This window comes from Diceros bicornis, chromosome 24 (genome assembly GCF_020826845.1).
Source record: "Diceros bicornis minor isolate mBicDic1 chromosome 24, mDicBic1.mat.cur, whole genome shotgun sequence".
Classification (NCBI taxonomy): domain Eukaryota; kingdom Metazoa; phylum Chordata; class Mammalia; order Perissodactyla; family Rhinocerotidae; genus Diceros; species Diceros bicornis.
This window is the reverse complement of record NC_080763.1, coordinates 9,226,278-9,237,758: the sequence shown is the minus strand read 5'-3', so window position 1 is coordinate 9,237,758 and position 11,481 is coordinate 9,226,278. Positions and strand designations below refer to the sequence as shown.

Genomic DNA, 11,481 nt, shown 5'->3' with positions numbered 1-11,481 from the left:
CCCAACGCGCTTCCTGGTCTGGGCTCCTTGGCCCCGCCCCCGAGGCGGCCACGCCGCCTCTCCCTCTGGCGCGGAGTCCGCGGTGGGCCCGAGGGTCCAGGCGCGCGCTACGGAGCGGGGGTCGGGTTCCCGGACGCAGACAATGGAGAGCGCGCTGGCGGTGGCCCGGCTGCCCCCGCACGACCCGGGGACTCCGGCGCTGGCGGTGGTGGACATGCACACGGGCGGCGAGCCCCTGCGCGTCGTGCTGGCGGGGTGTCCGGAGCTGGTCGGCCCCACGCTGCTGGCCAAGCGGCGCTACATGCGCCAGCACCTGGACCACGTGCGGCGCCGGCTCATGTTCGAGCCCCGGGGGCACCGGGACATGTACGGGGCCGTGCTGGTGCCGAGCGAGCTGCCGGACGCGCACCTGGGCGTCCTGTTCCTGCACAACGAGGGCTACAGCTCCATGTGCGGCCACGCCGTGCTGGCGCTGGGCCGCTTCGCGCTCGACTTCGGGCTGGTGCCGGCGCCCCCGGCCGGGGCCCGCGAGGCCCGCGTCAACATCCACTGCCCGTGCGGGCTGGTGGCCGCCTTCGTGGAGTGCGAGGGCGGCCGCAGCCGGGGCCCGGTGCGCTTCCACAGCGTCCCGGCCTTCGCGCTGGCCACAGGTAACCGGCGGGACCCTCCCACGCAACTGTCTGCACTAGCTGTCGCTGCGGGCCGGGACCCACGCGGCGCGGCTGACCCACCCCACGAGCCTTTGCAGTTAACTCTAAATCACTACAAATGCGTGTCAGCTTGTTAGCCTTGCGGATTTGTGTGGTGTATGCAATTGGATTGTCCCACACATCTATCCGCCTGTGGTCTTGGGAGATCCGTGAGGAGTACAGAATTCCGTGTTTCCCTTACTCATCGCCTCCTTCCCCACCATCAGGCCTTCCTAGAGATTTCACGGTTGGATAAAGCAAAGTTCGCTAGGGTGAAGGAAAGAGCAAAGAACAGCCAATGTACTGGAGTTCCGGGCTGCCTCAGAATACGCTTGCTAGACATCTTGCCCCCTGACCCGTTGCTAAAACTCATCTGTAAAAAAGTGCCTTCCCCACTTTTGGGGGAAGAATTAAGTGAGAATGAATAAATTAAGCAATTTATAAATCGTAAAGATACGGATGTTGCCGCTCGTCTTTAATAAGAGGAACAGATATTGCCTGGGTTCAAATCTTGACAACCCCTTAAAGCTGTGCAACCTTAGATCACTGAACGTCTCTGTGCCCGTTTCTTAATTTGTTCTCTCATTGGATTTTTTTTGTGAGGATTAAATGAAAGTATGCAAGGTACTTAGAATTTTAAAAACTATATTCCTAGAGACAGAAAGACTGCAGAATATATCGAGTTGCTAGAGTTCTCTAGACGTGCAGAGCCTGTCCGAGTTTTCCTTGGGTTCCCTAGTACAGAGCCTGTATGTCATCTAAACTGGGTGTCTCTAACTACAGTCCTTACAAAGAGGGAGATCCCTCCAAAGGGCTGAATTCTGTCAGAGAGGATGCTCTAGTGGTCTGACTGGATGTGAGCTGGGAGCTGCTTTAGTCAATGCAGGAATAGGGTTATCACCCCTTTTCTTCAATGTCTTCAAGCCAGTCAGTCATTCTGTTTGATCTTGATCCTCTTCCAGGATTTGGGTTTCAGATTAGCCGGATTATGAGTGATGCAGTAGTCTTAGAGCAACCTCAGGCAGCTGAAACACACACGCCGATGAAGAATGCCACTGGGGAAATTGATGCCGCTTTCCCTTTAGGAGAGGACAGTGTCACATGGGATTGGGAGGGCACCTGAGGGAGACAGGAGTTTCTGTTTCAGATTGTACCTAAGAGACCTCAACAGTTTAACTAGTCTGGCTACTCGATTTCCCCCACTGCCACCACAGCAGCAGAGGAGAAGCACTCAATTTTGTGGGAAGTGACAGCGGGCAGCAGGTTCACCAGCTGCCTCATAGTCCAGGGTTGGTTGGGGCAGGGGCAACCAGCCCCTCAAACACAGTAGTCCCCGAGAGCACCCTGTGTGACTGTGCAGTAATCAGTGGGCATTCACGGTCACTTTGAGTCATTAAGAAAATGAAATCCTAAATTCTCTACTTTGAAAAATGCATGAAAGGTGGCCTGATAGTGTTCAAGACCACTGCTCTGCCCCTCCCCATCTCGGTGAGCTGGTGAAAGGGGTTCCATGCCTCAATGTCATCTTAAGATGAGGATGACAATAGCTCCCACCCCAGATGATTGCAGAGTTCACTTCCACTCCCCCCAGCTAAAAGGAAAACTCCCCAGGTTTGTTCCCTGTGTTCAAGTGCAAGAACAGGAGGTAATCAATGAATATTTGTGAATGAGTAACTAAGTGAAATTTGGAGAAGACTGTGCTGATTGGTGAATGTAAATATCTTGTCCTCCTAAGAGCCCTATTCCCACTGGAAATTAAACTTTTGGCTTTAATACTGATATAGATTGTGTTCCTAAGCTGTGCCAAGCAGGCCCCACATTATCAAACGGAATTCTCAAAACAGTCCTTTCGGGGTGAATAGCAGTTTCATTTTACACATGAGGACACCAAAGGCACACATAGCTTTCCACACTCCAGCGGTCCCGCATTTCCATCTGCTTCCTCCTTCTCCTTTCATTAAACCTGCTTCTCGTGTTGCACCAGCATCAAGATAAAGGCATTTTTGATTCACTTTTGCTCTTAAGTTCCACAGGCATGTTTCACTCTTTCAATTGACCCATCACACGTTAAAAGGGCCCTGTGGACCCCCTGTAACTGATAGCATACTGGATCTTTGTCTGACTCAGGGTGCAAACTCAGGAATACAAGAAATATTTTATTTTTCACAACTTAATTCCTGAACTTGAGACCCCACTCTGCTGTGTTAGTTGACTTAGCCACATCCCTCCACGGGCTGTCCGCTTTCCTCATATATGTATGAGCAAAGGCTTCTTAAAAGTGCCAGGGCCTTGGAGAGGAGGGCCTTTTGGTCCTCAGCTTGCACAGTCCATGTGGCCTCTGCCCCTGTCCCCTGCCTCCCCCTCCTCTGTCATATCCCATAGCCTCCCCGCCCGTGCTGTGGGCAAGTCAGCACAGGTCCTCTGCACTCAGGACCTTCAGCCTCTTTTCTCAGTCCAGAGGAATTTCTCTATTCATTAGGAGAGATATTCTCCCTTCAGGACACTCCTTTGCCAACAAGTCTCTTTCCCTGATAGCTTAGGTTTCCGTAAAACAAAAAGAGAAAGACCTGCTTTCTCCCCAGCCATATGCCTCCCCGGGAGAGTGATCACCAAGCCCACTTGAGTTGGGGAGGAGGAAGAGAAGAAAATGCAAGAAGGGATAAAACAGTTTCAATATCCCAAAGTATCATCCAGCCCCATTCCTTTGGAAATACAAATTCAGGATTTCAAGCAACTGACCTTTGGGTGAAACTGGGTATGTCCGGGACTTAAAATACTCGAATAAAAACCCTGATGCAAAATGATCATGTAGAGGTCAGCGATTCTACAATGGCTTTATTCTGAGTATTTGCCTGCAGGACCCTTTAATGAGATGAACATATATAGATGAATAAGTATATAGAAAAATTTCTCTCTTTTTTTCCATTTTGTTTTGACATTATAGCTGAAGAAAAACAATTTGTGACTGGGATCCAAAATTCTTGCTATTTAAACCATCCCTAGTAGCGCAAGAGGGGACCGACATTTTCCTTCATAGTTTTCCCATGTTGATGCCCCAGGGTTTTTCCCTTTCTCTCTGCCTCTATGATGTCTCCTAGAAAAGATCCGCGGAGTAGGTATAATTTAGGGAAAACATGGCATTCAAATGTTGTATAAAATGCAAACATCAAATCAAAAATAGAAAGATGCACTTAGCTAAAGGTCTGCCATTATTTACCTAATGCTTACTCGTTCTGAAGATGGATTTTGTTTCATTCCTTTTTATGATAGGAAGAAGCACCCCCCCAGCCAGAAATACACATGTTAAAAATGCTGTGAACTTTATTGCTAAAATACTAAAAACAAACTTATTTTCAAACACATCTTTTTTAGATGTCCTGGTGGACGTTCCTGGTCATGGAAAGGTGGTGGTGGACATTGCGTACGGTGGCGCATTTTATGCGTTTGTTAGTGCCGAAAAGTTAGGACTCGATGTTTGTTCTTCAAAGACAAGGGACCTGGTGGATGCAGCGAGTGCAGTGACGGAGGCAGTGAAAGTTCAGGTCAGTATAACTGCTGCCATCATAATAAATGCCCCCCTCGGTGGCATGGGGGGAATCTAAATTACACATCTATACAGAAAATTACATATCTATATATTTAAATTAGTAGTAGTATGAAGAATAGGGTACTGGTTTGAATCTTAGGCTCTAGAGCAAGACTACCTAGGAGTTCTAGCTTTGCCATTTGTAACTTTTGTAACCTTAAACACGTTACATAACCTCCATGTGTCTCAGTTTTCCTATCTGTAAAATGGAAATTATGAAATACCTGCTTCATAGTGTGTTACAAGAATGAAATAAGTCAATACATGTAAAGGACTTAGAATAGTGTCTAGCCTGTAATAAATGTTCAGTAACTATTGTTAACTTTAATAATACATATATATACAATATAATTTGTAGTTATTTAAACATATAGTAAATGTATCATATAGTATTCCACTAATCTGAAATGCATATGCTTTGCTATACATGGTCATTCTGCAAAAATAATGAATGTAAAATATAGCTTACAAAATAGATTCCATAATATCTGATCAGATTTTCTCTTATTTCACAGAGAACAGTAATTCCTAATTAGTGAATTTTTCTTATATTGCTAAAAAGTTACTTACCTTCTCAAATAACTCTACTTTTGGCTTGGGAAAACTATTCTGATAAAATCAGTTTAGATAATAAACAAGTCTAGAATATTCTTTCATGTCTAGCACAAGCCTGCCATTTTACCTTGAAATTGGAACCTATAAATAAAACTCATATACAGTATTTGAATGTTTTAGCATATGAGAATTTAATTATTCTAAGTAAAAAATAACTTGTGAAAGATAATATCTAATCTACTTGTACTAATAATAATTTATGGGCCTATTTAATGTACCTGAGGTTTAATTTAACATAATTTATAACTTAAAATGAAACTATATACTATACCCCTGTTCTAAATTATCATTTTTCCAGGACTGTCAATACCAATATGCAGAATTATTTTATCATAGTAACTTCAGAAGCTCTGAATTGGTATCAGTTTTCTGTTCATTAAGCAGACAGCTAATAGTTTGAGATAACAATTTGGCATAAAATAATTTCACCTTATTTTCAATGAAATCAAGAGGAAAAGGAATAGTTTTCTTAATAAAAGGAGTAATTCTGAACTTCTCATTAAAGCTTGAGCTTCTTCGCAAGGTGGCAAAGGTGGACTTTGCAGGAGGAGGGATTCTGAGAAAAACCTGAGAACAAGTTCTGTTAGGGATGAGTCGGGCAGCAGAGCCACTTTGGGAACTGCTGGCCATTCGTACTGCTCACACGGATTTAGGGAAAGGCCGTTTTGGGGGCTGAAGTTAATAAACATAAATTCACCTTCATTCATTCATTCTTTTAACAAACATTTACCAAGAATTTATTGTATGTCAGACACCATGCTAGATGCTGGAGACCCAAAGGAAAAACAAACGCCCCTTTCTAGGTGCTCAGTCTGGTGGGGGAAGCACACCTGTGAACAGTCGATGTTGTAATGGTGCTACAGGAGAGGTGGGCAGAGGGACTGTCAGGGCACGGAGAACAAAGATCCAGTATGCAGGCCTCTTTAACTGGATTATAGATGGGCTCTTTGGATTTTAAGAATCCAAATCTATTCACCTGCTTTAAATGACAGGTAAGTGACGGTGGAATGTGCTGTCAGGATACACGTGGAAGTAAGATCACAGTAGTCTTGGTCAAACCATCAGACATTACGGAAATCCAGGAAAAGTTAACCAGCCAGACCTCTGCAGAAGACAGGAAGCACTGGGCATTTGGGCCTGACCCTGCTGTACCGCTGACGTGACTTAGCTTCCCTGCCCGTGTCTGCTCCTCCCTGGGTGTATCTGCTGCTTTTCTCGGTACCAACTGACTTCATTCTTTACAACAGATCTTTTTTTTCATCCAGTCGTTTCTCTTACCTAATAGCTTCTACATCCTTATAACTTTTGCTTGCTCATAGCCTCTCAGACTCCTGTCTCTATCAGTGGTATTAACTTCAGCTCTAGATACTCATTGCCTGATTTCTCCACATTGTCCCCTTCAACCTCCTGAGGGTGCGCATACGATTGCCTTAGCCCCTCCTGTTTAAGCAGCCATGACCCGCCCGGGGGTTGAGCATCCTGGAGTCGGTGCTTCAAAGGGTATGTGTATAAAAGAGGACTCTTCCTTTAGTAGAGGCTATGTGTGTGCAGGGCAACTTCCTTAGAAGGGATTCAAAGTATGATAAGAATCATAACTTCCAATAAAACTATGTTTATTCATCTAGACAAAGACTTAATTTCTAGTGTTTAGTGCATTGACCTGAAAGGTATTTTAATAATGATAAAGATTGAAAAGTTATGTCTGAGTGCCCCAGCTACATTATTTGAATCAAAATATTTATTTTACATGTGGTAGATAATTTTTTTGTTATTTGCAGTTTAAAATTAATCATCCTGAAAGTGAAGACCTTGCCTTTCTATATGGAACTATATTAACAGATGGAAGAGATGTTTATACTGAGGAACCAACTACCAACATCTGTGTGTTTGCAGATGAACAGGTATTAAAACTAATGTTTAGCACAAAAGCCAGGTAATGTGGATCTAAAACACTGTGAACACTCTCACCTTCACTTATTCTGAAACAGGTTGACAGAAGTCCTACTGGCTCAGGAGTGACAGCCCGAATTGCCTTACAGTATCACAAAGGGCTTCTGGAACTGAACCAGACCAGAGCCTTTAAAAGCAGTGCAACTGGCTCAGTCTTCACAGGGAAGGCTGTGAGGGTGAGTGACACACACAGCTTCTCATTTGTAAATATGTTACTTTTGAGACTAAGTTGGGTATTAGATAAGTTTCTTCACTTAGTTCTCAGAAGAGAATTTTAAAGCAGGCCTATAAAAACTTCTGTTCAACTAGGATATTGGTTTTCAAAGTGTGGTTTGGGAAGCCCTCGGGGTCCCCAAGGTCCTTTCCATGGGTCCACAAGGTCAAAACTATATTCATAGTAGTAGTAAGACATTATTTGCTTTTCACTTTAATTCTCTCATGAGTGTCCAGTGGAGTCCTCGGCCAGCCACATGATGTGTGATATCCGAACTGACTGCATGCAGAAGCAGATGTGAGAATCTAGCTTCTTCCGTAAAAACAGACATTAAAGAGGTTTGCAAAAATGTAAAACAATGCCCTTTTTCTCATTATATTTTTTCATTTGGGCAAATATAGTTATTTTCACAAAAATATGTTGTTTATGTTAATGTGTAATGGGTTTATTATTTTTCAAATGAATTAATGAACAGATATCTTTAATTTCCAATATAGTAAATATTGATAGATATAACCTACGTAAACAAAAACTCTTTGGAGTCCTCAGATCGTAAGGTATAAAGGGGTCCTGAGACCAAAACATTTGAGAACCACTAAACTAGGGTTTGGATTTTGTTTTTATTCTATAGGAGTGTTTATTTTATATAATAGGATGTGAAAAGTCATGCAGAGTTGTGGAAAGTAGAATTTTTGTAATGGAACCAAATTTTAAACATGCTAACAGAGATAACTAATGAATCTACGCACAGTAGTAAATGAGATCTACTACAAGATGATTAATCTACAGTTAGTAAATGAATCTACTCATAAAGAGCTCTTTAACATAGCAAACAATCTATCCTAACAAAGACTTTTATATCCTAACATAGCTGTTTCTAAAGTTTGGTTTTTCTAAATATTGAGTTTTCTTTAAGTTCAAGATTCCTATATAATACAGTGATCTTATGAGATACCAAACCATTTCTGTTATATGCAAAAATCTGGAATATGTTATCTTTGATCTGAGATTGGAGATAAAACAATCGTCTACAACATTTGTTGCTGCTTCACTATGTGTCAATTTCCAAGCTGAACACTCTGTACATACCATCTCATTTAATCCTCACAGGACTCCTAGGAGGTCAGTACTGTCATTATCCTTTTTTTAACAGATGATGACGTGGAGAATTAGAGAGTTGAGGTAATTTGCCAGAGGTCAGTTAGTGAGTTGTGGAGCCGGGCTACAAACGTGGGTCTCTCCGAGCAGACCCTACACTGTTAAGCACTACTATATTGCTATTAGACAAAGCAGGTTTCCAGTGAGGCTTTATATTATAGCAGCTTTATAAAAAGATAATAAAATTACTGTACCCTACCTAATAATTGACATTTTACCCTAAGCTTCAGTTATTCTCATTTGTAATAATTAGAAAACAAAAAGGTACTCTGTAGTTAAGAATTGGAGTTATTTCTTTTTAGTTATTAAGCATACTTGTCAGAACATCTTCCTTGGTACCACACTCCTTACTCTCTGTCTGGGCTCTTCCAGGCTCTCTGATGGTATCTTCTCCATCTCTTTCCCTGCCCTGCTTCCTTTCTCTGTCCTTCCATTTAGGGGTTCCTAGCAGTTTATCCTTAGCTCCCTTCTCATCTCATCTGCAATTCGTGCCACTGGGCAATTTCACCCACTTCTAAAGCTTCGACTCTAACCACCTGCTGCTGATGACTCCCAAACCTCCCTCCCTACTTGCCCACCCTGTGCCTCTCCGGACTCAAACACTCGTATTCCCCACCGTCCACTAAACTCATCTTGAAAGGAGCGTCCTAGGGATATCTCAAACTCAACTTGTTAAAAAGTTCTTCCTTCCTTCCTAAAAGTGCTCCTCCTGTCGCATTCCCCATCTTGGTTAATGGTAGCACTAGCTTCACTTCCAAGCTAGAAACTATGGTCATATCTAACTTCTTCCTATTCCTCACCTCCCACACACATCAATTTCCAGGCCTATCAATTCTACAGTTCTATTTTGTTCTTCTCCATCCTCACTAAAAACTACCCTAGTGACTCTAGATTTAATCAATGAATTCAACCCCTCAACAGTTTTCTGTGTCTAGTCTCTCTCCTCTCCAATTTGTCCCCCACTTTATAGCTAAGCTTATCTAAAACACAAATCTGATCAGGTCACTCTCCTTAAAAACCTTCCATTGCCTATAGGATTAACTCTTGGGTTTTCTTTAAAATGATAAAGATTATGACTTTTAGGCCACATACAGTATGAGTGAAGTATTTTGATATTATACTCCTTTCATCTTTTTTCAGGAAGCAAAATGTGGTGATTTTAAAGCTGTTATAGTGGAAGTATCCGGACAAGCCCATTACACAGGTACAGCAAGTTTCACAGTAGAAGACGACGACCCGCTGAGGGATGGATTTCTTCTCAAGTGACTTCTATGACTTTTAAGGGCTTTCTTTTTAAAGCAGTAATTATCTATAAGTAATTTTTCTCTGAATCATGTGGAAAACTATATCCAAATTGTACATGTAAGCCAACTTCCATTCTTTCTAATAGTATGCAGTGGCTAATTATGTCATTATACCTCATATTTGCACATGTATATTCATGTAAATATGTCTAGCATACAAAATGCCAAAAATTCAGGATATTTTTCTAGTTATTAACATAGGTAAAATTAAAACCTTAGTTCTTGTTACTTTTAAAATATTATTCTATGGTAATTACTATAATTTTGTTTTAAATGCTCTTTGAATAATAGCTTGAATTGTAGCCCTCATAACAAGTTCAGTTTTTTAGTCTTCCAGGTTTGAGTAAAATAATGCCCTCTTCTCTGAGCAGCATGTGAGGGAGATGGATTATGATAAGGTACTCAACACTTAGCATAAAGAGCCTGGAAGCAAGTGGGTGGGTCAGCTTCCTTGGGTTGATGATATTATAGCTGCTGCCAGGATATTCTCTGTGCTGCAAAGCCCAGCTCCCACACCCAGGTAACTGAAGCCTCATAAACTGACGTGAGAGGACCAACCAATAATTAGACTTTCAATATATCTTTAATGCTCTTATAAAAGAGACTGTTTGTTTATTGCATTACTGAAATACACAGTAGATGTCAATCAATGAATCACTACAGTGGGGTGAGTCTCATACTCTCCCGGCAAACGTGCCGGGTAGATTTAAAACATGAAAGAAATGTTAATTATTGGCATTCTTGCTAGTTAATTGTGAGCTTGTTAAAAATAAAATTTGATCATCAGTCATTATGAAATAAAGTATTAAAAATTATTCAACATGTGATGCTCTCAATATTCAGTAGACTCTTTTGTGAGGTAAGTAATAGTATTTTTTTTCTGAGCATACAGAAACTGAAGTAATTAATTCATTTTAACTGGCTTTGTCATCCAGCAAGTCTGTATAGACCCAGTTATTAGGTCTGTGGTTGAATTTCCTGATCAAAATGAAGGCTATAAAGTTAATGTTCTTGATTTCACCATTACACAAAAACAGTTAAGATGTTTTCCACTCATTCTCTTTAAAATTTTGTAGTAAAGAAATCACTTACCTCCCAAAAATGACACTATCACTAACTTGATATGACCAAGAAAATTTCTATAGATGTGGGAGATTTACTGTACTTTTTTAAAAAAAATAAAAATAGAATCACTATTTTCTCTTCAAATTTCACAAGTCACATTAATTTGAAAAAAGATACATAGTTTAAAAGTGACATTTTATAGCATTTTGTAACATGCCACACACATCTCTTCTACTTGAATGAAGCACACCATGAAATGTGTATTATTCTCCCGCGGCAACCAAGAGTAGGGAGATTTTATCACTAATGTTCTTTAGAATTGTCAGCACGTGGTGATAATAAAACAAGCAGACTGACTTTTGATCGGTTTTATTATTTGTTTTAAAATTCTCTCGAGACAGTGCACCCCCTTATCAACGGCACTCCCTCCACCCTGCCCGTGGCATGCCAGGGTTTTCACTCCGTTATCATGCATCTGAGGGAAATGCAGTCAGACGTGTTAAATGACTCTCCCAAGGTCACATTAGAGGCTGTAAATCTAGGACCTCCAAGTCCAGTATTTTCCTACTGCCCTTCCTCCACTTCTATGATAGGACAGCCAGAACCTGTTCTAGGATATGGTACTTTAACAAAAATGTTATATTTCTTGAACATTAAAAATAAATATTGCCTAAATCTTCCTAAATTCTAATCCAAACCAGGTCCAGATCTTTGCAATAATATTCATTCCTTCTGTACTTCACCCCGTCTCCCTTGGAGGCAAAAACACTAGGGAAATTAACTCCTCCTCTCACCTCCACGTGTGTAATCAGTCACAAAGCCCTGTTGATTCTACCTTCTAACTATTGCTCACATCCATCCCTTCCCGTCCTTGGTAGGGGTCTTGCCTCATCAATTAAC

General features: G+C 41.7%; 1 protein-coding gene across 1 annotated transcript; it reads left to right on the top strand.

The window, feature by feature from the left end:
* Positions 1 to 62: 62 nt before the first annotated feature.
* Positions 63 to 10,936, top strand: L3HYPDH (trans-L-3-hydroxyproline dehydratase). The gene is made up of 5 exons (XM_058567038.1): positions 63 to 650; positions 4,062 to 4,231; positions 6,669 to 6,791; positions 6,879 to 7,016; positions 9,353 to 10,936. Exons 1-5 carry the CDS (start codon positions 143 to 145, stop codon positions 9,476 to 9,478), a joined length of 1,065 nt encoding a protein of 354 aa, XP_058423021.1. The 5' UTR covers positions 63 to 142; the 3' UTR covers positions 9,479 to 10,936.
* The last annotated feature ends 545 nt before the right edge of the window (positions 10,937 to 11,481 follow it).

Excerpts from the sequence above, each read along its gene's own strand:
- L3HYPDH (XM_058567038.1), top strand. The coding sequence starts at position 143 with ATGGAGAGCGCGCTGGCGGTGGCCCGGCTGCCCCCGCACGACCCGGGG. Across the intron at positions 651-4,061 it reads GGCCTTCGCGCTGGCCACAG|ATGTCCTGGTGGACGTTCCT; the intron begins GTAACCGGCGGG and ends CATCTTTTTTAG. Across the intron at positions 6,792-6,878 it reads GTGTGTTTGCAGATGAACAG|GTTGACAGAAGTCCTACTGG; the intron begins GTATTAAAACTA and ends ATTCTGAAACAG.